The sequence below is a fragment of the Sinocyclocheilus grahami genome, unplaced genomic scaffold, assembly GCF_001515645.1.
Source record: "Sinocyclocheilus grahami isolate Dianchi unplaced genomic scaffold, SAMN03320097.WGS_v1.1 scaffold243.1, whole genome shotgun sequence".
NCBI lineage: Eukaryota > Metazoa > Chordata > Actinopteri > Cypriniformes > Cyprinidae > Sinocyclocheilus > Sinocyclocheilus grahami.
In genome coordinates, this window is record NW_015505422.1 from 471049 (window position 1) to 497315 (window position 26267).

A 26267-nucleotide genomic window follows, 5' to 3' on the forward strand; every position below is an offset into this window, starting at 1 on the left:
TTGTTCCAAACCCGTAAGACATTCGTTCATCTTCGGAACACAAATTAAGATAGTTTTGATGAAATCCGAATGAGCTCTCTGACCCTCCATAGGCAGCAACACAACTGAAATGTTCCCAGGTCCAGAAACGTAACAAGGACATCGGTAAAATAGTCCATGTGACATCTAGGGCTGTCAACATTTTTTCCGAATATTTGTTGAATTTAAAATAAAAATCCACATTCGAATGCAAAAACGTTGCATTCGAATTTTAGGTGTGTGTTAAGGAGGCAGCCTTATCAGCGGCGCACGAGATGCGATGACGATGTGTCTATAATGTCAGTTTGCACTTGTTTTTGTACAGTTTGTGTGCCTAACCAGGTATTATGTAATAAAATGCTTTAAATCTTGTGGATTTTGTTCGAGGAGAAAAAATGAATTTCTATGGATCTGAACTGCATGTTATAGGAAAAACGTTCCTGTGATTTGTCTTGATAGAAGCTGCTTAAGCTCCATCAGCTCAATAGGTCTTGCTGTATGTATCACAGTGTTATTTTAGTATCAGTGAATATTACCGTTTTTTTATATTTTGAATTAAAGGGCTAGTTCTGTCATCATTTACTCACCCTCAAATTGTTCTAAATCTGTATGAGTGTCTTTCTTCCGTTATGCATAAAAGCTCAAAATAAAATTTTTTAATTGTTGGTAACCAAACAGTTTCTGGTCCCCTCTGACTTCCATAGTATGGGGGTGGGAATATATTATGGAAGTCTGTGGGGACCAGAAACTCTTTGGTTACCCACAATTTTTTTGCGCTCAATAGAAGACCCTGATGTGTCAGAGCACTGCCCTGCTGTAAGATGAATTGTTCACAATTTATAGTCACAATAATAAGTTTTGCTGTTGCTAACAAGAGGTTAAATGGGACTACAGAGGTTACTGGGGATGTTAAAAATCATCACGCCGAACATTCACAGCATTGTGTTTATAATCACACTCTTGCAAACTATTCTGACTTAAACTTTTGAAGAAAAAAAAAAAAAGTTCAAAGAGTTGTCAAAGCTTGTGGTGGTGATGTTGAGGTCATTTGAGAGTAGCCTAAAGCCCCGTACACACCAAGAACGATAACTGTAAAGATGACTATATTAGCATTCACTACCCGATATAAATTCTCCAGCTCGTGATAGCAAGATGGATTCTGATTGGGTGTCAATGATTTTATCCTTCATCAGCTGGGAAAAAAATCATTCTGGAAGTGATTCCAATGATATAGTTTCTCTGTGCCTTTATAGTTATAGCTGTGGTGTGAACTCTGCTATTCTTTAATATTGAGAACGATTTTTAGAACTATATCTTTATCGTTATCTTTATAGTTATCGTCCTTGGTGTGAACGGGCCTTAACCTCTTAAGACCCGGCAAAACATTTTAGGAAAAAATGAGTATTTTTTCCATGTCATTACATTGTTTAAAAAAATTAATACATAAAAAATTCATAAGTTATGCTATGTCCTTGATAGAGGACATTGGGACTCAATTTCTTTAAAAAATAAAAAGACATTTTGATTTGCAAAATTGCAAAAACAATAGATTTTTTAAAATCACCAATACATTTTTAGTTTTCAGGATTTCTTTTTTACCAAACTTTGTATAACTCTTAAGACCCGGCAAAACATTTTAGGAAAAAATGAGTATTTTTTCCATGTCATTACATTGTTTAAAAAAATTTATACATAAAAAATTCATAAGTTATGCTATGTCCTTGATAGAGGACATTGGGACTCAATTTCTTTAAAAAATAAAAAGACATTTTGATTTGCAAAATTGCAAAAACAATAGATTTTTTAAAATCACCAATACATTTTTAGTTTTCAGGATTTCTTTTTTACCAAACTTTGTATAAAGATAATTCTCAACTATGTTATAACAGAATGATTGTATATACATTTTCTTCATGCTACATTTGTGTAAAATGGCCATAAACATGTTTTATCATTATATATAATGTATCTATAAACTAAATCTAATTTGCATATTAAAGGTGACATGTGAAAATCGGACTTTTCCAGGTTTTACGTGCTATAATCAGGTCCCCGGTGCATCTACCAACCAAGGAAACGTGAAAAAGATTGACCCAGTAACTTTATTTTGGTAAGCGTTTTTCTGCAAGCGTCTGAGAAAACGAGCGCGTCTGATTTCGCTCCCTTGGTGACATTGCAAAGAGACCTCATCCTCATATTACCGCCCCTTAATCTGTAAGTTTCCACCCAGGCGCCGTCATTGTGTTTTCGCAAGCGACAACGGTGTACCAGCTCTAATGCCATGGCGAAACTTTGAGCAAAACTGTTCTGCCTTTGTCTGCACAGAACACTATTTAGATCTAAAATAATCATGCAATTTATTTCCCAGCAGTTTACCTTCACAGACATAACCGACTGTTTTTGTAACTCGTGTTTTTAAGGTAAACTTGTGTATGAATGAGAACTTTGATTAGTACTCGCATGCTGTGTGGTGGCCGCTTTCTGTCCGTGTGCTCTCAGAAAACCGTATATCAGAACTTTAAACTCATATGGTTTAAACCGCATGATTTCAGCACGATAAACATGATAATCAGAACCATAACAGATGTTTTTAGCAGGTCCCAGCTGTAGCAGCTCTATTCTGGAAAAGGGGGCGGGGAGCAGCAGCAGCTCATTTGCATTTAAAGAGACCGGCCCGAAAAACAGCGCGTTTCTGCTTCCACTCAAAATAGGCATTTTCAAAAGGATATAATAAATGATCTCTGGAGTATTTTGAGCTGAAACTTCACAGACACATTCTAGGGACACCAGAGACTTATATTACATATTGTAAAAAGGGGCATAATATGTCTCCTTTTAATGTGTTTTTGGGGCAACATGTAATGAAAAAAGAAGAAAATGGGAGTAATAATTGACAAGATTTTCATAGTAATATATAATATTTCACAGGAATATGGAAATATATTTTCTTTACCTATTCATTGTTGTGTCTCAAAAAATGCGTAATAAACATGCTTTGGATGCAGGGTCTCAGGAGGCTAAGAATCATAAACTTTTGTTGGTCACTGGCTTTTGGATTATGGCATTAAATAAGCTCTATGTTAAAATTCTGTTGGGTTTTTGCTGAGGGGACCAGGGTGACGATAACTTTTGTGTTGGCCTACAAAATGAATGCCTGCAGGTATTATTGCCATTGCATTGGTGTATTACCCAGGGTTGGGGAAAGTTACTTTTAAAAGTAAAGCATTACAATATTGTGTTACTCCCTAAGAAGTAACTAATTGCATTACTTTTTATGGAAAATAATGTGTCATGTTACTTTTGCGTTACTTTTTCACATCTGAGATGGGCTTGCTTGTTATATTTTTGGCAAATGTAAAAACCCTTTCACACAAAAAGTGAAATGAATAAGCCTCAGACTGAAGGAAATGTAAATTCATGTATTTACAAACCTTTCAGCTGTGCTGCCTTTCTGGATTGCAGAAGAAACATGACAAAGAAAAAGAAAGTTCAACACTCTTACTTCAGCAATAAAACACGAATGTGACGTTTAGCTAGTCATTTTTGCTGATTATAGTTGAAATGGATCATGGAAGGTCAGGAGCAAAGGTCTGCACTTACTCCCGCTTTTCTTGCTAATTAAAAAGTGATGCATTATTTTACTAGTTACTTGAAAAAAGGTAATCCCATTACGTAACTTGTGTTACTTGTAACGCATTACCCCCAACACGTATTAAATATTACGTGTTAGCCTCACAACAGTTTTCCAAAACGATGTCCAAATAGCTATTTGGTTGACATTAACCAATACTGCTGTACAACCCCCAAAAAAGTTGTAACTAGCAGCACTTGTAACTTCATGTGGAGTTTAAGCTCTACAGCAATGAAGACAAACAGGACATATCAATTTGTTACATCCATTTTCTATTGTTTTATTACGTTCAATCACACCTCAGCAGAGAATGAAGCGGCCCCCTGGTGACAGACATTTATAACGGCACATTCACACTCCGATCAACACGAACATGCATTCATCCACCCGCTCGCGCACATTTGTACGATCTGTGCTTTTCTCATTCTCACAATGTAACAGAAGTGGTGAAATGTCCTGTCAAGGATACCGAAATATCCCTGGTAAGATCTAGCTGTGTAGACACACAAAACCAAGCCTTGTTTTGATTGAGCTATCATACTGTAGAATTTATCAAAGTATATTAGAATGGAGTATAAGTTAAGAGCAATTTAATTACTTTTATTAATACATTGAGCGACCACCACCTTCAGTGGCAGGACAGGAAAGCCCCTCTCACAAAGGAGGGTCCCTGACACCAACAGCTCAGTAGAACTACAAATGGAGGGCATCACAATTACATCTGAAGTGCGTCTGTTTCTGCTCTTCTTTTTTTTACGAATTTTGTTTAACAGTCCAGGAAGTTTGATATTGTTGCACCTTCATTCTTTAAAAACTATACACAGAACAAAGTCCAACAATAACAGGAAAGAGTTAGTTATTGAAAACGAGCGCCCAAACGGATGTGTGATTGGTCATTGTTCACGACAGTGAATGGTTTGGTATGGGGCTGGTTTATGATGTTGGGGACCAGCGAGCCACCGGTCAGATGCTTCAGTCCAGCTCTATAGGGCTGCTGTCCTCCTGAGCTTCCTCACCCTCTTCCTCCTCGCCTGAGCCCATTAGACTATTCAATAGGTTTCCTATTACAAAGAAATCAAATCAGAATCTTATTTTTTTTAATTCTTCACAACAAATCTTTAGATTAAACCGTGCTGTGTATTATGCTGAACAAAAACACAAGTACAGAAAAATGGTTTGACCCATTTTATTTTTCCACCATGGAATTGAAAAAAAGGAAAGAAAACTGACTTTTTAAGCTCGCAATTCGGACTATTTTTCTTTGCAATTCAGAAAAAAAGAAAAGAAAAAGTTTATTGTGAGAGAAGTCACACGCACCTTTTTATTCCAAGGCAGAAATAAGTATCCATAGTTTTCTATTTCAAATAAAAAAATTCCCCCCCCAAATGTATACCACTTTTCACAATAAACATTTGTTTTAAAGCAGCTTTACAGAAAATCATGGTAAAGTTTATAATATCTTATCTTCACGCGTTATAGTCACAGCAGATTAAAGCTGGATAATAATGTATCTTACATTTTCCGACGATTCAAATATTTAAGCAGGTGAGATTATTGTATATATAGCATACTTTATATTGCCCTACATCAGTACATTATGGATAAAGTTGGATATAAGTAATTACACACACACACCTGCAATAATACATTTACATTTTGCAATGATATTAGATTTGCTATATCATACATATTGCATTACATGACTATACTGTATGCATGCAGATAAAGTAGGATTTACTGTATAACTTAATATATCGCTGGACAACCATATAGCTTACATTTTTCAATGATATAACAAGCAGTTTGCTATACAGTACATGCAGCTTACGTGTAAGTGTACTGTACTGTAATTTTGGATATACGTATAGTAGTTTTATTATTCATTATTCATTTGAGTTATTAATTCAAAATTTGGAGATAATGAGCAATATGAAACCTGTGGTGTTTTGTTCCATTTTGAACAATTTGGTGTAGCGCCAAGCCTTGGTGATGTGCATCACTGACTGTCATTCATTGTCACCAACTGCTTTAGCATGTAATATCATGAATCATGACCAGTAGTCACACAGAGGTAGCAATGTTTCTTACCTAGCAAACCGCCATATGATGACGACTGTTTAGGTGGCACTCCAAAAAACAGTTGTCCTATTCTATCCAGATACTGAGGTCAGGAGAAGAACATATTGCATGTTAAACACACAAAGTCCAAAAGTCTGATCTCATACCAAATCCATGCCACATTATAACAGTGAAGGTGAATCTCTCTGAATGATGCCTGCAACCTTTAACATGTTTTACTGTGTGTATTTGTTTTATGTAACGGTATCCTTATTACATTAGCTTAGCATCAAGCCAACGTCCAACTCTTTTGTAATCTACTGTGCAGACAGCTTATTAGGTCAAAAGCAGAACCCTTTTATCTCTAGGTACTGAGAAAGAAAAAAAGGATGTTTGTGATATGTTTGAGAGCATTACTATTACTAACTCACCTCATTGTACATAGGGTCTCTCTTCAGTGATGGCTGATACTGCTCGCATAACACTGTGAAGACTGTCAACTTCCCACTGGGAATAAAACCACAATCATCCAGAGGTTGTGTTAACCGTTTTGTTCCATCATTTGCTTAAACACTGATGGATGATTCAGAATGTCAGATAAAGTTACTTAGTCTAGCGCATATCTTCAACTCCAGTCCTAGAGGAACAGTGTCTGGAAGACTTTAGAAACACTCCAATGTAACCCATGTGTCTGTAATTTACAAGTAATTCTAAACATCTTTAACAGCTTGTTCACATATGCTTGATTAGAGTTAGAGATACACTCCGCAGGACAATGGCCCTCTAGGACTGGAGAATGAAGAGCTCTGGTCTGTTGCGTTTCCACAGTAAAGGATGCTAAGAGGCACCAGAAGTGAAGAGAAACATCAAATTTTAAAAGCTGGGGAAAAGGCGTAAGTGAAAAGTAGTGGGGAGAAAGTCTAGAGGAATCAGTCATGGGATACTGTTTCTTAAATCGGGTCACCAGATCACAAGATCACACCGTTGTTTTTTCTCACATTACAAAAGAAAAAGACAAGAACCTGCAACACAGCTGTTAGTAAGACTAAAATAACTCAGTCACACGGATATCAAACGGCACTATTCTTACTCCTGCATAAAAACAGAGCAGCAGACCAGAAAATGCCCACTCAGACTGTCAAAGTGAATATTTGTAGAATTTGGTCTCAGAATTTTAGAATATAGATCAGGGGTTCTCAACTCTAGGTCCATTTTCTTGCATAGATTAGCTCTAGTCCTAATTAAACACCTAAACAAGCTAAATCAAGGTCTTCAGGATTACTAGAAAGTAGTGCTGGGCGGTATACCGGTTCATACCGAATACTGGTGTTTATTTTTGTTATTATATCACATTAACTTTTTTGTTTGTTGTTTTTTTTAGTTTGTTACTCAGATGCAGGCAGTGCGCTGCATGAGACAAAAAAGTAATATAGCCAAAACAACCGCATAGCCGCTCTTTAGTGTAGATGCATGTTGATTTTATCAGACGATGCCGCAATTATAAATGAGTGACTCCTGGTTAACATGTATTAAAAGGGGTCGTGTTTAGTCACTATTTAGTGTGGTATTTTTTGACAATATTCACTCATCATGACAGTAAAATAGGGCATTCTAAGTCAATATACTGCAGTATTTCCTCTCTCAATCAGTAGAAAATATGGTTAACACCCGGTCATGCATGAAAAAAAAAATACCGTCATGTACTGTGAAAACTGTATAATTTTGAAAAATACAGTGATATAAATTTTTGGTCATACCACCCAGCACTACTAGAATGTTACAGGCAGATAAGTTTGATCAAGGTTGGAACAAGAAAGTGGACCTCGAGAGACTGAGCTTAGAATATAAAACGGAATGCTCTATAATAGAGAGAAAGGGCCTGATGCTGACACTGTCTCACCCGTCCACAGCCAGCAGGAGGAACCACAGGAAGTTCAGCAGAGGCTGCACATACGGAGGACCCTTCTCTATAGACGGGTGCTTCTGTGTGTATGTGGTGAATACCACCAATGCGCTTGTCTTATTTTTTAAACAAAGGAACCTGCAGTCAAGAAAAGATACTGAGATATATACCAATCATAAAAAATAAGCATTCAACAAATTTAATGAATGTGACAATATTAGTTTAAATCACTGCAATTTAACCCATTTTAAAAAGGCAGGAGTAAAAAAATCATACATCATAAAAGCAGTCCATAAGACTTCTGCACTATTTTACAATTCTTCTGAATGCTATTTATATGATAGCTTGTGTGAAACAGATCCAAACTTAAGTTGTTTCCTTTCATTTTCACTTCACTTCACATTGTGTCTGTAGCTTAGAAAACACTGTGGGTGCTTCTCAAATGGAAGGCTGCATCCTACGAATGCTGCATATCTTAGCTGCCAGCCTGCCACGTCATCAAATGTCGCTGAAGGCCATCTCAATCAGAAGGATCCTTAGGCCTTGTCCAAAATGGAAGACTTCATGTGCACTTGCGGTCTTACGGACTCCCGCATGCGTGTCCATTAAGTCCACGAGACCTTAGTGTCCCATTTGTCATTTTAGTGTTCTGAAGGGTGCTCGCGAGCGCCCCCTTTGCGGACTCCGAGGAAGACCGCGAGGGTTTAGTGTGCCATTTGGGACAGGGCCTTAGAAGGCACTCTTTGTTTTGCCTCCTTCATTCAGCTGAATTTGAAGAATCCATGGGATATATACACTTTTATACACTTTATATATTTCTAGCGTTTAATGCCAAGAAGGACTCTAGCCTACAAGCCTCCGAAGGACTGAACTAGGATGGACACAGCCTTCCGTTTGAGAAGCACCCAGTGTAAAACTCTGGCCAAAGGTGTTCAAGTGTGCCTAACGATTTTACTCCGTCTGAAGAAGAAGTCCAAAGACTAAGGTCCCGTCATTGAGAAGCACCTCTGCAGCCGACAACATAGCAAATCGACACCCTCTGCATGCCTACCAAGAAAAGATTAGAGCATTATTTCCGATCTAAAAAAGCAAATTGCTCCCAAAGGTACGTTGCTTCAAACGGACACTTTGTGTAAGGGTCCCCTCAAGCTGTCCAATGGGCATGAGAGCTGCGTGTTCTGCCTGGGCTATGCCCACACTGAAGCCTCTCTCAGTGACACTGACTGTCCTCACTGCAAAGACATGAGTCTCAGGATGCTGCGCTTTAGGGTTGCCTTCATTTTAGGGGATGACTCTGCTTCTTGTGCTCCCGTCTCCTACTTCTTTGCCATGGAATCAGCAGCAGAAGAGCTTTTCAGCAACAATCTCATGCCAACTCCTGCATGTCTTGCACTCACCTGAACCTACATTCTCGCCCGTACTGTTTGCACGAGCTGACATTCACCCCTCCCCTAAAGCCAATGGGGATGAAGCCATGTCACTGGCTGCCTCTGAGAAGGAAGAATAGTCAAGTGTGGTGGAAGAGTGAATCGGATGAGTCCCTCTCGAGTCTGAAGTCGAGAATTTTTGTGTACTTTCCAAGGCTGTGGAAGAACTTGGTTGTGGTTGAGCTGCTGCGCAAAGAGTCTAACACTATGTGCCACTTTTTACTGAAGAGAGAAAGCTTAGCCCCTCATGCTCTTCATATTTGTATGTTCATCCATTTATTAAAGTGGACCTGAAGGTTGCTTATTTTCATGTCCCAATGGTTCCTCATCCCAGATTAGGGAATTTGAAGGAACAATGTATCAAATACACTGACCTTGCATTCAAGCTGTGTCTATACCCAAACACTTTCACAAAGTGTGTAAATGTTGCTCTCTCCCTTTTGAAAATGAGCAGAGTTTGTGTTTTGAATTCTCTCAATCACTGCTTATTAATGTCCCAGTGAAGTCTTATGTGAGCACAATACTCTGCTGCTCAATTGTATGCAGTCTTTGGGGTTAAAAGTCAATATGCAGAAAAACGTGTTGGAACCCAGCCAGCACATTTCCATTTTAGTCATAGAGTTGAACTCCCTGACTATGCAAGCACATATTATAGTGGAGAACTCAAAGACAATAGAAGCTTTCACACCAGATAGTTATAGGAACTTAGTTATAGGAACTAGCCACCAATGCTAAAATGTTCCCCAGGGCCATTTTCTTGGTTGCATTTGAACCTCCAGTAGGAACTGACATAAGCCTGCCAACAGCGATGCCATTTAAGAGCATTTAAAAACTCCTGTACAGTTCTATACAGTGGAGAACAACATATGAAATATCATGTTTACTTCAAATTTCATTACTGTGAAACATGCAGTGCATATATTTATTTAATTAAACATTGCAGTCTTTGCTATTTCATAATTGTGTTACGCAAAACCATGATTTTGGTTTTATTTCAACGTGCAGCCCTAAATCAAAGTGTAAGATTTATAGAATCTCAGACACTTTGATCTCCTGAGACGGACAATACACACACACAGTGTATTAACATACAGACATCTGTTTCCACATCTCACTGAGAGAATATGCGGGAAAACGCCTCACACATATGCATTAGTTCCTTTTCATCCCCTTCCTTCCCCATCCTCCCTCCACTCAGCTCACCCAGAATGGTCAACAGTATAATATAATGTTCTACGTGATATTTACAGTCATGATTGGTATCATTTGAAATGTCTCTGTGCGTCTGGTACAATGGTCTCAATCTTACAAGAAGTAGACTAAAAGGTAGGGCTTCCCCCCAATAGTCGACTAACCGTTAAAGGTTAGGCTAAAAGATAATACGAATTCTAAGAGTTTGGAGATATTTTGCTCACTGTAGAAGGTGTCATTTTCCCAGTACTTTTCATGCAAATTACCATCCGTCTCCAAAAAGTGTTAATTCGGCTTGATCAATACAAATTCAAATTGTTAGTTCCTGTCTCCATTTTGGAGAACGCTTGTCTTGGTTTGACGGAGGTATATAAGGAAATGTTGCAAGAAGCTCAGGTGCGATTCTGTAGCCAGAAGCCCGTAGTGTGGTGTGTGTCTCTACACTCCATACTATGTATTTTTCTAAAGTCAGGTATGCATTTTTTACTATTAGATTTATCTTTGACAATTTGATGTTTTGTATTGATATGATTTGATATCTCTGAATTGGCTATGTAATTGTCATAATACATATTTACCTGCCTGATAATAAATTGTTATATTTGATTTTATTCTGATTTACTCTGTAATTATTGACTCTAGTAGATTACGTTGTATCCTTGTTACCGCATTTCCTGTGTCAGGTTAGTAACAAACTAAAATTCAGTTAAGATGGAGCATAGGGCACGCCAACTGTATCTTCAGAGATCCGGCTAACACTTGGTATTAGTTCAAGTGTACTTATATTGTAAGGGCTTATAGGGAATTTCCGTTTAGGTCAACTGGATGTTGTTCGACCAACCTAAATAGGGTGAGCCTAACCTCTGTTTATTGTAATATTATTCTAGCCAAGTGTACATGGAGAAACTATGGCATGACCATACCAAAGCTACTATCAGGGAAAGTAATGTTGGTCGGCTTATATCTATAGTAGTGGTCGTGACCTCTGACTAGAAATAAAGTTGCTTTATTTAGGTGTGTACAAATCTATGGGGGCTAAATAAAAGTACTTTTAGAATGAGCAAGCATAGAAGTGGCCATCTAAAGTATTAGTCAATTACCAATTGTCTAATAACCAAGACTGACGAGACCGTAAGGTACGCTAACGGCCGAAGCGATATCTTTGAGCGACATGAGCACCCGAGGGCAAGGTCATAATAAAATTGAGTCAGATTTGCATTTAACCTAAATGTAATAACTTTGCGTGCTGAAAAGACTGAACACGCAAGAAACCTTCAGTCACCATTGGATACCTTCCTTGGGCCAATTGTGTGGACCTTACAAATGGACACTTACATCACTTGTAGTTCCTATTATGCGGGGTTAGACTCACTCCCAAATGCATTCCTAGAACCAAATTTGTTCCCAGTTCCTGTGGTGCAAGCACGCCAAAAGTGGGAACTTCCACCATTAGGAACTATGAAATATCACTGCTGCGAAAGCCCCTTATACTCAAGTTTTTGATGAAATGGGGAGCGTTCTTATCCTCAAGATTTTTCAGAGAGCACTGGGGCTGATGGCAGCAGCATCAACTACCGCTAGGGCTGCTACACATGCACCCTATAGTGCCAAACTGTTACCTCAGCGCTCTGGCACCATGGACAGTGCACAACTTTTATCAAAAAGACATGGACATGTTCCAGATTTCCAAATGAAAGAAAATCCGGACAGATGTGTCCAAGCACGGGTTCAGGCGTGTAGTGCAATGGCAGACCAGCTTTCGGCATCTGGACGGATGTAAAGAAAGCATGGCACATCAATTGAAATGAAAGCACTTCCTTTCAATACTGCGCTACTACTTGCTCTGCCTTTAGTGAAGCAAGTAGTTAATATGCAGGTGCTTTAGGTTACCTCTGCCTGTTTGGGGTTTAAGCCAGGTGACTTCAGAGTCAATTTAAACCTAGAAAATTGATGGACCTGAAGTGTGCTGAAAAGGCTCTCGACACCGTTCAGAGCTCAGGTAATAAGGCTATCAGCCTTTTCTTACTGAGGGGCTAGCTGAACAGTCTTCAGCACTATAGCCAGAATATGCTTTCTAAGCAGCTTTTTGGGGTCACACTATAGGTTTCTGTATTGAAACAGAGGTTTATACAATGGGTTGTGGATGCCATTTCATTGGCTTATGAATCTCAGGCTTGCACTGCCCAACTGGAGTAAGAACCTATTCTACCAGAGAAATGGCTTCCTCCTTGGTGTGAGCAAATGTTGTGTCCATCTTAGTCTCGCGTAGCCAGACCGTCAGAAAGATGGCAGAAGGTCTGGGAACCTTGGCCGCTTTGAATGGCTAAGGCCCGCCCCAAGAGGCCATATGACTGACAGGTAAAGCAACCAATCACATTTCGTTTTGTGCTGTGACGTGAGCAAATCAGGTAACGTGGTCGAAAACACACCTCCATTTTGGCATCGCCCAGCGATCTGGTAACTCCCTTTACTGTCCTGTAGAGACCTATACTTGGTTTTCTCTCAACGGCTCCACTCTTGAGCCGGGCCAGGCCAGGCCAGCTCTGTACTACAACATGGTGTGATTAGACACTGTTCCCCAGAGAGTCAGTTATATTGATGCAGTGTCAAGTGATTGAAAGGGAAAATCTCAGGTTGCGTAAACCTCATTTTTCACAAGATGAGGAAATGAGACATTGCGCACAACCTTCTAAGATGTGCTATGCCTCTTTGCCTTCAGTGAAAAGATTCTGAGAAATTGGTGAACAGCACCACTTTATACATGCAGAAAGCTCGCCATCAATTACGCGCACTTGAACGCCATTGGCCAGTGTTTTACACTGAAGTTAGAGCTGCACAATTAATCGAAATTAAACTATACTCGCGATTCGGCAAAGGCTACGTTTTTGTCATGCACAGCTTGTCAGTGAAACACGGTTCTGTGATCAGTAGTAAATCTCCATCCAAAGGCCAGAAAGCCTGAAACTCCAAACATGCCCAGCAGAAAAAAGGTAATGCACATAGTTCCAGGAAATCCCATATAGTGGTAGCTGAATAAACAGAAGATTGAACTTCATTCAATGCATGAAAAAAGCCATAGAAGCTGGCATGGCGTTAAATACAAACAAACAACAAGGATTTTATTTTAAACACTCGACTGACGTTATGAAGGGAGTCTGGAGTAAAAATTTTATTAAATATCGTCTTTTGGACAAGAGGTTAATAAATGCTTCTCATGTTTGGAAAGATGCTGCTTTTTAAAATGCATGTTATAAGCAGCTCAATCCAGTGTTTCCCCTAGGTTTACGGCTTTTTTAATTAGACACATGTCTAATTAATTAAAATCATGTAACTTAAACTATTTAACATCAATTTATTAAAAGTTTAACAAATATTACATGTTTAGGGCCCTATGAAATGTTTTTATTTTTCCAACCTTATGTTTTATTGTAACCCAATTCTGTTTTAGCATGTCTAATTATTTGAAAGCATAAAACAAGTTTTACAATCATATAAAAACAATAATTTATTCTTACAATAACCTTATGATTTTTTGCTCAGAAATTCTGTGATGTGTATTTACATTTTGTTTTAAGGCATAAAACATTCATTTAATCTATCTTTTAAGTAATGAAAATTAAACATTTAATTTTTTGGAAAATAAAGGTAATTTAATATTACAATTAAAACATTGAAGAAATATTGAATGCTTATTCCTTAAAAATGAGGTTTTAATAATTGTAGTAGTAGTAGTAGTAGCAGCCTGTTACGTACATTCTACTCAACAATAGTAATATATTTCTGCCAATGCCCTCAAGTTAAACCAAACGTTTATTTTGACGGGTTGCCGTGAATACCTTTACATTTCTGTGATGACATGATGATAGTTTTAATCAGATGAAACGGTCAAATGCTGATGAAGTGACTCTCAGAGCAGTTCTGGAGAGGTTGTTCATGTATTTATGTCCTCATTAGTGAGACGACAGAAGTTAATATCACCGCAAGCGGGCCGCCCCCCTAATATAATGGCAGGGGAAACACTGCAATCATTTACTGATAAAACATTTACTACTGGTCACAGAGCCGTACCTCACCAACAAGCTGTGCATTAACAGCTTTCGCGATTTAATAAATCGCACTAAACCGAACGATTTAATCGCGATTTCGTTTCGATTTCAATTAATTGTGCAGCTCTAACTGAAGTTAATCAACAGGGCTTCTGTATTTTTGGAGAAAGGTGTTTTACATAGCTTCAGCAACTGATGTAATATCTCGTTCCCTCAGGGAACAAAGTTTATTTAGGGGTGTAACGGTACATGTATTCATACCGAAAATTTTATAGTAATAGGCAGGTGCCTTAGTTCAAACGGCAGCACGGAGGACAAGTGAACGTGATCATCCCTACCTCTTTACTACTAGTTTTAAGAGTGAAATAAACATGAATGCCACATGCAATCGCTCAATCAGTGTTTCAACTGCAGAAAGACATTAAAAAAAAAACGACTTGTAAAAAAAAAAAATGTCATGCAGCATTTAATTTACCTCAGGCAAGTCATCAGTGTCCACAGCTCGTTAGTTCGCTAGAGAAATTAAGTCTAGAGAAGAGCATTTCACGAAATATTAGACTACTCATCATATTTTACTATGACAGCCACTGTGTACATGAATATATTTCAACAACAAATAAAAATTGAATAATTTAGAAGTTAATTTAAAAACTGCATTGTGTACAATTTTTTAAGTCGAGTGTTGATTATTATATTTAAAAATAAATAGTAATTCAATTTAAGTTTGGGCTCTGTTAATTGTAACCATATAGTAATGCAAAAGGGATCTAAAAGGGCTAGTTTAGAGCATAAGCTGAGGTAGATTTTTATGCCTAGGAAATTTTTTATTGAAATTGATTGATTGATTGATTGAAAGAGCAGTTTGTTCAGAAAGACACTATTTTGTGTTTAGTTTCCCCCCTGCTGGGAACTTCTAAACCATACCAAACCGAACCGTGACATCAAAATCAAGGTACGTACCGAACCGTCATGTTTGTGTACCATTACACCCCTAGCCATGCAGAGACATAATTTCTCAGCTGTAGCTCTCAAGCATGATGCCGTTCGGCAGGTCACATTAGGTTTGACCTTAATATCGACTAGCTATATGTGCAATGTCACAACATCAAACCTGAAACATCAGATGTCACATCTGAACATAACTGAACAACAGAAAGCAGGATTTTCTGTGAACTTAAAATTGGGTCTGTTCCTCACACAAAGCTATCATATAGATTTGGAAGACATGAAATACAATGCATAAGAGTTTTTTTTTTTCCCAATTTAAGTCAATTTGGAGCTAGACAGCCCCAGCCCCGATTCACTTCTGTACACTGTATAGCAGAGTGGCCTACACATTCTTTTCTTATATTTCTGCTTTTGTATTTTGCAATAGAAATAGTCAAACCGGTCTGAAAATGCATTGTGGTGTAAAAATAATAACAGAATTTTCTAACTCCAGAACTCACTGTAAGACGGCCTGTGCTACAAACATGTCCACCTCTCCATGAAATCCTCGCGCTGATGAATACTCCACCAACATCTGTGCACAGCCTTCTCCATCAGATGAGTGTAGAAAATGATAGCGTGATTCACTGTAGTTTTGCTCTAAATGCAAACAAACAAATGATGTGGGTTACCCATTCTCGAAACAGCTGATAGTTCCTTTAGAATTTATTGAATGATTATTGTCATGTCTGTTTTACCTTTCCACAATGTGAGCGCCAGCAGCTGGTGTAGTTTGGGGTGGCCCAACTTCCCCGAGCCTCCTGATGACCACTTGATCGCTCTGGAGACAAACGCCACTCGCTCTGGTGAATTTGGGTCCATCAGGCTGAAGAGTTTAGCCAAATGCTCTAGAACAAACACCAAGAATGTAATTACACAATTAAAAGGCTATCATGTAATTGCTGCAGATTGTGTAGGGTTGGGAAATGTTGAATATTTATTATACTCTGTATTATTTTATTGAAGTTATGAAGTTAACCAATATTGTCAATATTATGCAGATTTGAATGTGCTTCTCATTTTGCCATTAAAATTTCCCATAGACTTTAGACTCATTAATTCAGTTTTGCAACTATTCCTTGTTTCATGATGTGACTAAATGAGTGTTATGACAGAATTTAACTTCAGTAGCAAAAATTAAGTTTTGACGTATATGATTATGCCTTGATTATTTTAAACCACTATTACATTAAACATTTTTAGCTAACTGGCGGTTAGTTGAAATGATAGTTCCACTGACTGACCAAAACACACACACATACACACACGCACACACACAAACACACACAAACAGCTTTTCAACTGCTTTGAAGGAGCTACTGTAGAAACATTAAAATACATATAAAATAATAATAATGTCTTAATTAGTTATATTGCAAAGCTATTGCATTTAACAGCTTGGTGCTGCAGTGCATTTGAACTCAATATTGGCTACCAATATTCACACACTTGCTTTAGCTTAAAAATAAATAAACCTTCTGAATATTCTGACAATTCAGTTCTAACTACAGATAAAGCTAAATATAACCACACCTCTAATTGTTTGCCAAATTAATAACAATCACCAGCACAATAGCCTTGATAATATAATGTTCAATAAACTCACCTAGTGTCTCATCATCTACTTTGGCCCCAGATTTCTCAAGGGACTCTAGTTCCAGCATGGACAGATCTGCAGCACTGTTTTGCTGTTTAGAAAACAAACATTAGTGCAGAGATCTTACAGAGGAAAAAAAGTGAACTAATTGTGAACCAGTAACAACTGACCTGTTCAGAGATTTCATGACATGATAAATGACGTCTCTGACTGACCTAAAATTGATAAGAGGAACACATACCTGATTATAACTAAAGAAGAGCAATGCTCCATTGTACATCAACTCTCTGGCCTCTGCATGCTTCGCTTGTGACATGTACCTGCACCCAAAGCAACATGGTATTAACACAGTGTTTCTGTGACTGAGACAGTGATCATACAGTCCTCATGGGACACAGCAAAAGAATGAAAATAAATAAATGTCCATGATGATTAAAAAAAAGATATACTTTTAAAAACAAAATCAAGTTTAATATATCATATATATTATATTATTATATAATATATGTATCAAGTTCTTCAAAATATATTAAAGGGGTCATATGATGCTTTTTTAAAGATCCTTATTTTGTGTATTTGGTGTAACAGAATATGTTGACATGCTTTAATGCTCAAAAAACACATTATTTTTCAAATACTGTACATTATTGTAGGTCCTCTATGCCCCGCCTCTCTCAAACGCTTCGTTTTCTACAAAGTCCCTCCTTCCGACAAGCGCAGTCTGCTCTGATTGGCCAGCTGACCCAGTGCATTGTGATTGGCCGAACACCGCAAGCACTCGTCGGAAATGTAACGCCCCTTACCATAATCGCGAGTTTCATCTTTCAAAATAAATGTAAAGACAGAGCCCGAAAGGGGAACAGAGTCGCGTGCCAGACACAGTGATGAATGCTGGTATGTGTTTGCAGTACACAAGCCACGGTTAAGACCGCTGATGATGTGATCTCGGTCTCTCTCTCTCTCACACACAAGCGCACGCACACACACAATGTGCAAAACTGCGCATTTGAACAGTCAATAGCAAATACTTAAACTAATAACAAAACAGTAGCTGATTCAGAAGAGCCAGATTGTCATAGCAAAGTCAGAATGACCTCCTCATCTCCTCATCCTCCTCATTCATTTTAGATGTGATCTCTGTCTCTCTCTCTCTCACACACAAGCGCACGCACACACACAATGCGCAAAACTGCGCATTTGAACAGTCAATAGCAAATACTTAAACTAATAACAAAACAGTAGCTGATTCAGAAGCGCCAGATTGTCATAGCAAAGTCAGAATTACCTCCTCTCCTAGGTTCACGAAACGGTCGTCCATAAAATGCATTGCTGTTCTGTTGTAAGTAATCTTAAAGATTCCTAAATGCATCTACTTTCGGAAGGCCAAATAAAGTGATTTTGCCTAGAAACACACAGCGTCTCCCTGACATGCTGCTTCAACACTAACTGCGGTTACTGAAACCATGCCTTCTTTCTTTGCGTGCACATTTGGGCGGCATTATGCTAATATTTCCACAGAGTGAGGTAGATATGTGGGGGCGTGTTAGAACAAGCCGTTTTAGGGGGGGCTTGGCAGAGTCTTAACTTTGATAAAGAATATCTCTTTGGTTTTGAGACTTTAGTCTTTGCAACTTCAGGGATCTTATCTATGCACAATCAGCTTGTAACACTCCAAAGAGACAGGAAAACTTGAAATCGCATCATATGGCCCCTTTAATTGAATTCATGTTGGCTTTGACACTTATTAGGCCTACATATTTTTATTTATATTTGGCCCTATAAATATTGTGCTGTAACTATGCTATAACTAACTATGCAAAAACATTTTCTTTGAAAAACATGAAAACATATATTTAAAATATGTATTTTTCCATTTAAAAAGTATTTTTATAACAAATACCATGCATTTTCAGAGAGTTCTATCCCACAACATTTTACAACCGGAACAAACCTTGCCATTAAAGGCCACATTATTGGAATTTTTTTTTTTTTGGAGACTTCTTGAGTTTGACACACAGTCACGAGGCTCCTTTTTTCCCCTGCATGTTCCTTCATGTAGATTGCACATTGTGACTTACCAAATATCAATATACAGGCGAGTCTGTAAAGCCTATTTTTTCCCCCTATGAAAAAAGGCAATAAAACATATTTGACTACTAAAAATTTTTTTTTCTTTTAATGAGGCTTTTTCTTTTTCCATTATGTTGTTAGTACATGTAGAGTCCATCACCCTGATATTTACTTGCAATCTGATCTGTGCAATATTTGATACTGGTTATGTGGCTCCTCTCAGCATAACAAGTAAAAGACGTTTGGCCATGAAATACAAACGCTGCCTAGGTTGAAATCACGATGGCCCATTAGAAAGTATTATTATATTACAATATAATTGACAGATTATTCAGTTGGTCGGCTCCTTTTTTCCCCTGCATGTTCCTTCATGTAGATTGCACATTGTGACTTACCAAATATCAATATACAGGCGAGTCTGTAAAGCCTATTTTTTCCCCCTATGAAAAAAGGCAATAAAACATATTTGACTACTAAAAATTTTATTTTCTTTTAATGAGGCTTTTTCTTTTTCCATTATGTTGTTAGTACATGTAGAGTCCATCACCCTGATATTTACTTGCAATCTGATCTGTGCAATATTTGATACTGGTTATGTTGCTCCTCTCAGCATAACAAGTAAAAGACGTTTGGCCATGAAATACAAACGCTGCCTAGGTTGAAATCACGATGGCCCATTAGAAAGTATTATTATATTACAATATAATTGACAGATTATTCAGTTGGTCCAATTGATTATCAACCTTGCTCTTCAGATTAGCATGTAGCTACATAGCTCACGCTGATATTATGACATAAACGACGTCGAGACTAGCCAATCAGAGATAAGATACGACTCAAGGGGCGGGTGAGGATGAGCAGTTGGCCAATCAGCACACTCGAGAAACGTGCGCGGTTGACAACAAGAAAGATCTGGATGCGACGGGGCCCCGGCCTGTCATTACTACTCCTCGATAAAGCTCACCTGAAGAATAATGTCCGGTACATCTGATGGGCCTCATAATAATCTCCTCTCTCCACACTGGCTCTCAGTTTGCCCTCCACTCGCTGTACTCCTCCGCGGTTCCTCACGCTGGAGCTCTTCAGAGACTCCTGCTCCGACATGACTGCTCCGACCAACCAAACGCGATTACTGAGCCTTCAGACTCGCCGTACAATGACCTATATGCCATCCACAGACGGATAGATAGATACTTCTTATATTTATTCTCTCGTTTTAGTTATCGCAGATAAATACAACATGTAAAATAGGACTTTTGACACTATGGAGAGAAACACAAAAATATAAAGGTGGTCAATTATGGCTGAAATGTACAGTACTATTTTCAATGAGCTATGAGCTACTGCAATTAATCAGTTAATCAATCAATAAATCAGTCAGTCAATAATAAGTAAACAAGTACCACCAGGTAGACAGTGCTGCAGAAATATAATATGAAAAAGAGGAAAAAAGGCAAAAAGCAAATTTCTCATAGTTGAGGTATTAAAGTATGTAAGCAAGACCAGTGCAATAGATTTAACAGTTTAAATATAGAACAGACTTTATTATTTACATTTTGACATTTATTGTACATATAAAATAGATATTTTGTGGGTAAAATTACAAATTTTGCAACTTGGATCAAAATAATTGTATTAAAAGAGTTAACCTAACTAACAGAACACGAGCAGAATGTTTATTTTAAAAAAAAAAAGGCAGTGAACCTTTATTCTGAAAGTTACTAAATAGGCAAAATTTTGAAAATATTTCTAGTTTGCTGTCCTGGATGAAGCACTGACCTCAGCATTACAGTGCAGCTTAATCTAGGGAAATTAATTCTTCCCCCAAAGGCAATACATATTAACAACCGTCATATGTTTTCAGAGGTCATACTGTCATCACTTACCGTATAAGAAAATGATACATTCTGTAAACATCGTTTTAAATAATTATAAGCAGCATATACTTTTTACCGATCAGTTCAGAACAGCATTGGTCCTTCATCTGTTTGGAATTCTAGAAAAGGTGATGACAATTCAGAGCACACTGTAAAAATGGTTTTGTAGTTTTTATTCTGGCAGCTGTGGTTGCCAGAATAATTAGGGAAAAAATACAGAAAAACTGTAAATTTTACAGTATACAACTGTAATTTACAAACAAGAAAATTTGAATGTAAACCAGTAAATTCAACAATGCATACTGCTATTAAAATCTGTTTTGTACCTTTAACATACTGACAACCACCATAATAGTGCAGGTGGTAAAGGAGAAAGCCATATATTATATACTAATATATAGAAGGTGCACAGAGTCATTCATGCAAACACAAAACACCATCATGGTAACACACATGATACTTAAATAATGCATTCAACTTTCATTAAACAACAGAAGATGTAACATAAAGCCCAAATATACATAACTAATAACAAACATTTTTTTAAAAACATGATTATTTCAACAAAATACTTTCAAATGTGGAGTGTCATGCAGGGAATTCTGGGAATATCAGTTTACAGTTTTTGACTGTAAATTATACATTGATCTGTTATTTTTACTTCTAAAAACGGTAAAATTAACAGCATTTTACTGTAAAATGACATGAAATGTCTGGTTAGATATTTTACAGTTTTTCCCTGTATATAGTACGGGAACTTACTGTTAACCTATTAACAGTTTTTTCCCGTAGCGTTTTTACAAAATGTTACAGTTAAAATTACACTTATTTTTTACAGTGCAGGGTTGCTGAAGAAAAGTGGGTCAAGTAAGAATGCAATACAAAAAGCAACAGCTGTGCAACATCACGCCTTCTTCATACTGGTACTTGGGTCTGCCTGGCTGGGATTGGTCTGAGGACTCCTGGCCCTTGTCTGTGAGGTTGAGAAGCAGATCAGTCGAGTCATGATAAGGTTTACGGCAGTGAATGAACTGAGAGAAAGGGGTTTTCAAATACATATGAACTAGATTTGTCCACATTTTCTGAAGTAAATGGTGTTTGCCAGTGCAAGGGTGCAGCTATGTGGTTGCTAAAGTGTTCTAATTGGTTGTAGGCTATACATTTGCTAGGATATTCCGAGTGGTTTGTTGCATTGAGTTTTTGTTTGTTTGCTTACTTGCCCAAGTTTTTGATCATTTATATGGCTAGAAATGTCTCACCATTAAATGCTTTAGACTCACTTTATATTGTGTCGGTATAACTACTATTCTTTAATTTACTATGTACTAACATTGAAATTAATGATTTGAAAAAATGTACTGTACGTAACATTTTACATTGTAGGCCTACTTATATTTAAAAATGACCTAAACCACTTCTGCCACAGACTGTGAGTTTGTGTCTCACAATTCAGACTTTACTTTCTCAGATGTAAACTCACAATTCTGAGAGGAAAGTCAAAATTGCTAAATTACTTTTCTTTTTCTCAGATTCTTACAATTTTCAGTTTATATCTTGCAGTTCGGGATCAGGAAAGTTCCTTGAGTCGGGATTCAAACTCGGGACGCCCATAGCGCAAGGCTATTGGTGCCGACTATGTCTTGCAATTTTGAAAAAGTCAGAATAGAGGGATATAACGGAATCACGAGGAAAAACCTGGCGGAAACAAGCTTCCATAGAAATGTATTATTTAGTAGACCAAGCTCTCTCGGGTATCATTCATGTCTCAAGCAATATATGTCTTGTTATATTTTTCATATTCATATATACAGCATATTCTATATGAGATATTCTTTATCATTTTTAATTGTTACTCCACATTGTAATCATATTTCTGTCTTATATTACTCATATACTTTAGTATTATTCATTTATTATTTTTTTATTACTATTAATTCCATTTATACTCATATTCCTTAGATGACGTATTTTCTCTTAAGATTTGACATATAAAGGTATTGTTATGATTAAAAGATGTTCATTTATATTGGTGCGTGGCATTGTCTCCTCTTCTTGTCAAAGCTGTTTATTATGTTACGGCTGTTTAACCATTTGCCTCTACAGTGCTCTCTAAGTGAAGTGGATTTCGATATATGCCAAGAGGAGACTGGTTTTCCTTTGCTAAAGTAAGACAAGCTTCCATAGAAATGTATTATTTAGTAGACCAAGCTCTCTCGGGTATCATTCATGTCTCAAGCAATATATGTCTTGTTATATTTTTCATATTCATATATACAGCATATTCTATATGAGATATTCTTTATCATTTTTAATTGTTACTCCACATTGTAATCATATTTCTGTCTTATATTACTCATATACTTTAGTATTATTCATTTATTATTTTTTTATTACTATTAATTCCATTTATACTCATATTCCTTAGATGACGTATTTTCTCTTAAGATTTGACATATAAAGGTATTGTTATGATTAAAAGATGTTCATTTATATTGGTGCGTGGCATTGCCTCCTCTTCTTGTCAAAGCTGTTTATTATGTTACGGCTGTTTAACCATTTGCCTCTACAGTGCTCTCTAAGTGAAGTGGATTTCGATATAAGCCAAGAGGAGACTGGTTTTCCTTTGCTAAAGTAAGGAAAGTTTGCTTCCTTTGCTCCTGTTAACCCCCGGAGCCGTGTGAGACACTTTTTATTTATGGATGGGCGCTTTTTATTTAACTTGTTTTGGACTGAAGCATGCAACACCCGCTGAGTGCCATGAAACAGCTTGAAAGATCGAAGACAATTTTTAATATAACTCCGACTGGATTAGTCTGAAAGAAGAAAGTCATATACACCTAGGATGACTTGAGGGTAAGTAATTTATGGGCTAATTTTCATTTTTGGGTGAACTTACCCTTTAACATGACTAAAGCACTTATCATCTGCTTTCGTTGCCTCTGAATTAATGAAAAAATTAACATGAATTCAAACATACAAAACAAGCTATGTATAAAATTTGAAACCACAGCATGTCATTTGAAGTTTGACCTCATTCTAACAGACAGAAAGTGACATATGATCACCCAATATAAAGAGATAAAAATGAGAACAATGAGAAGTACCTGAGCCAAAAAGCTGTTTGCACTGGTAGTCAAATGTCTGGCAACGGCCCTCAAAGCAGAAGGCTGCATTATTTGCACACGGGAGGCCGTCCATCATGTAGAAATCTGCCGGACAGAATGGAAATGTTACTCTGGCAGATCACACGGGTTGACAGACGGTCTGATTTCACTTTTTTAAAGAATAAATCTCATTAAAGTCTTGTTCATTAGTTATTTACATATACATTAACATTAATCCGGATTTGCTTCTTAGATAAATGTACCTTATTTAAGGATGTTTACACTGGACAATAAGACATTCATAAATGACTAAGAAAATTCTTTTTTGCAGTGCAAGAAAATTAAAAGAGGCCAAATAAATAACTGTTTTTCTACATTCAGGGTTAAAGTAATAGTTCCCCTAAAAATGGAGATGCAGAGGAGTTTGTTTCTTCATCACAAACCCATTTGGAGAAATTTAGTATTACAACACTTGCTCAACAAAGGGTCCTCTGCAGTAAATGGGTGCCGTCAGAATGAGAGTCATAAAACATCACAATAATCAACAAGTAATCTACATGACTCCAGTTCATCAATTAACATCTTGTGAAGCAAAAACCTTAAAAAAATTAATTCATTAAGATATTTTTAACTTGACAAACTATTATTTCCGGCTAAAATATGAATCGTCTATGCATAATATTGCTTCTTCTAGTGAAAAAGCTGTCTGGCGTGAATCAGGAGAGAAATATTTACAGATCAAGCACTGTTTACATAAGGAAACAGTCTAAAACATTAGTCATTGTTTGAAACATTAGTTATTATATGACTATATGGCATTATATGACCTGAAGCAACGGTTTAAAGTTCAAATGTTAACTGATTGACTGGAGCCATGTGGAATACTTGTGGATTATTGGGATGTTTTTATCAGTTGTCTGGGCTCTCTTTCTGATGGCATCCATTCACTTTCATTTTTGGGTGAACTATTCCTTTCATGTTTGGCTTAGTCTATAGTAATTATAATTTTCATGATAGAAAACAGTAGAATACTTTGTATATTCTCATTTAAATAGCTAGATCAATATGTATATGTCTGATGAGGAGTCTTGAGCTGACGGTTTTCACAGCAGCTACCTGTGGCACAGGCCGAGCCCTTAGTGAGGGTGCATGTAGCGGCATCACAACACTTATTAGTGCACTCCTGCAGCACAACAGCAACACTACATACAGTACAACAATACTGAAAAGCTCTGGACTGCAATACAGCAATTTTTTTTTTAAGTATTTAATGGTGTCTTTGCCTTTCCTTTAGGTTTTAAATGATCCCAGAACATTCAAAAGTTGAACAAACAGGACAACTAGTTAGGTCAGATTAAGAAAACATAACACATTCAACTTGTGTATTTCCTGCAGGATCATTATATTCATCAGAATTTAATATCATGTCCAAGTGGAGCAAATTATTTAATTTTGATTATTATGAAAATACTTTTTTTAAATAATATGCACAAGTAGAAATTAAATAACAACCATTTGGGTTTCATGTTAACTCAAGTAACTTATGGGTGATGACTGAGCCTTTAACACATGCAATAGTCGTATGCATGGTTGTGTTGAGCACTATTTTCTATGGAAATAAAAAAAGTTAAATGGAGTTTGTACAGTTGGGAGTTTAAATGAAATGGTTCTATTGAGACTCAAGCTTTGAGTGTGTACTGTTAAACAGGGAATTAAACCTCTAAATTTTGAAAGATACCTGTGGTGTGCCACAGTCGCACTCCACTCTCAAGAATGCCATTCCCACACCTGGGCACTAAGACGATGTGTTCTTGAGATGGTGGGTTCCTCAAACATGCCCCTCCACCTCTCTGAATCAACCTCTCGAAGTCTTTCTCACTGCAGTCACTGAATTTAGTCGCTCCTCTGCATTCACACCCAAACACAAACATCGCACACATCAAGGACAGCAGGAAGGGATTTATACAAGCCTCCTGTTTTCTCTAATTGAGGTCAACATGAAATGCTCTACACACATTTTACTTTCATAATCATATCCAACAGGATATTCAGACAGCTGGAAAGGATTGTTGTTGAAAAATGTTGGTCACACTTTAGTTTATGGACCTGTTATTACTATTTCTATGACTTTTGCCTCAATAAACTCCTAATTTGCAGCTTATTAATAGTAAGGTAGGCTAGTTGTTAAGTTTATGTATGGGGTTGGAATAAGGGATCTAAAATACCGTCATGCAAAATAAGGCATTAATATGTGCTTTTAAGTACCAATAAACCAAAATGCTAGAAATATGCATGTTAATAAGCAACTAGCTAATAGTAAGAATTCGTCCCAAGGTGTTACCCAAATTTTGATGAGAG

At 37.2% G+C, this 26267-nt stretch overlaps 1 protein-coding gene across 1 annotated transcript; it reads right to left on the reverse strand.

Moving 5' to 3' along the window:
- Positions 1 to 3904: 3904 nt before the first annotated feature.
- On the reverse strand, positions 3905 to 20918 carry get4 (guided entry of tail-anchored proteins factor 4). Its single transcript, XM_016289275.1, has 10 exons — positions 20882 to 20918; positions 19893 to 20089; positions 17100 to 17178; positions 16868 to 16949; positions 15960 to 16109; positions 15723 to 15861; positions 7608 to 7748; positions 6139 to 6214; positions 5738 to 5810; positions 3905 to 4710 (listed from the first exon to the last, which is right to left on the reverse strand). Exons 2-10 carry the CDS (start codon positions 20030 to 20032, stop codon positions 4622 to 4624), a joined length of 969 nt encoding a protein of 322 aa, XP_016144761.1. The 5' UTR covers positions 20033 to 20089; positions 20882 to 20918; the 3' UTR covers positions 3905 to 4621.
- Between the last annotated feature and the right edge of the window lie 5349 nt (positions 20919 to 26267).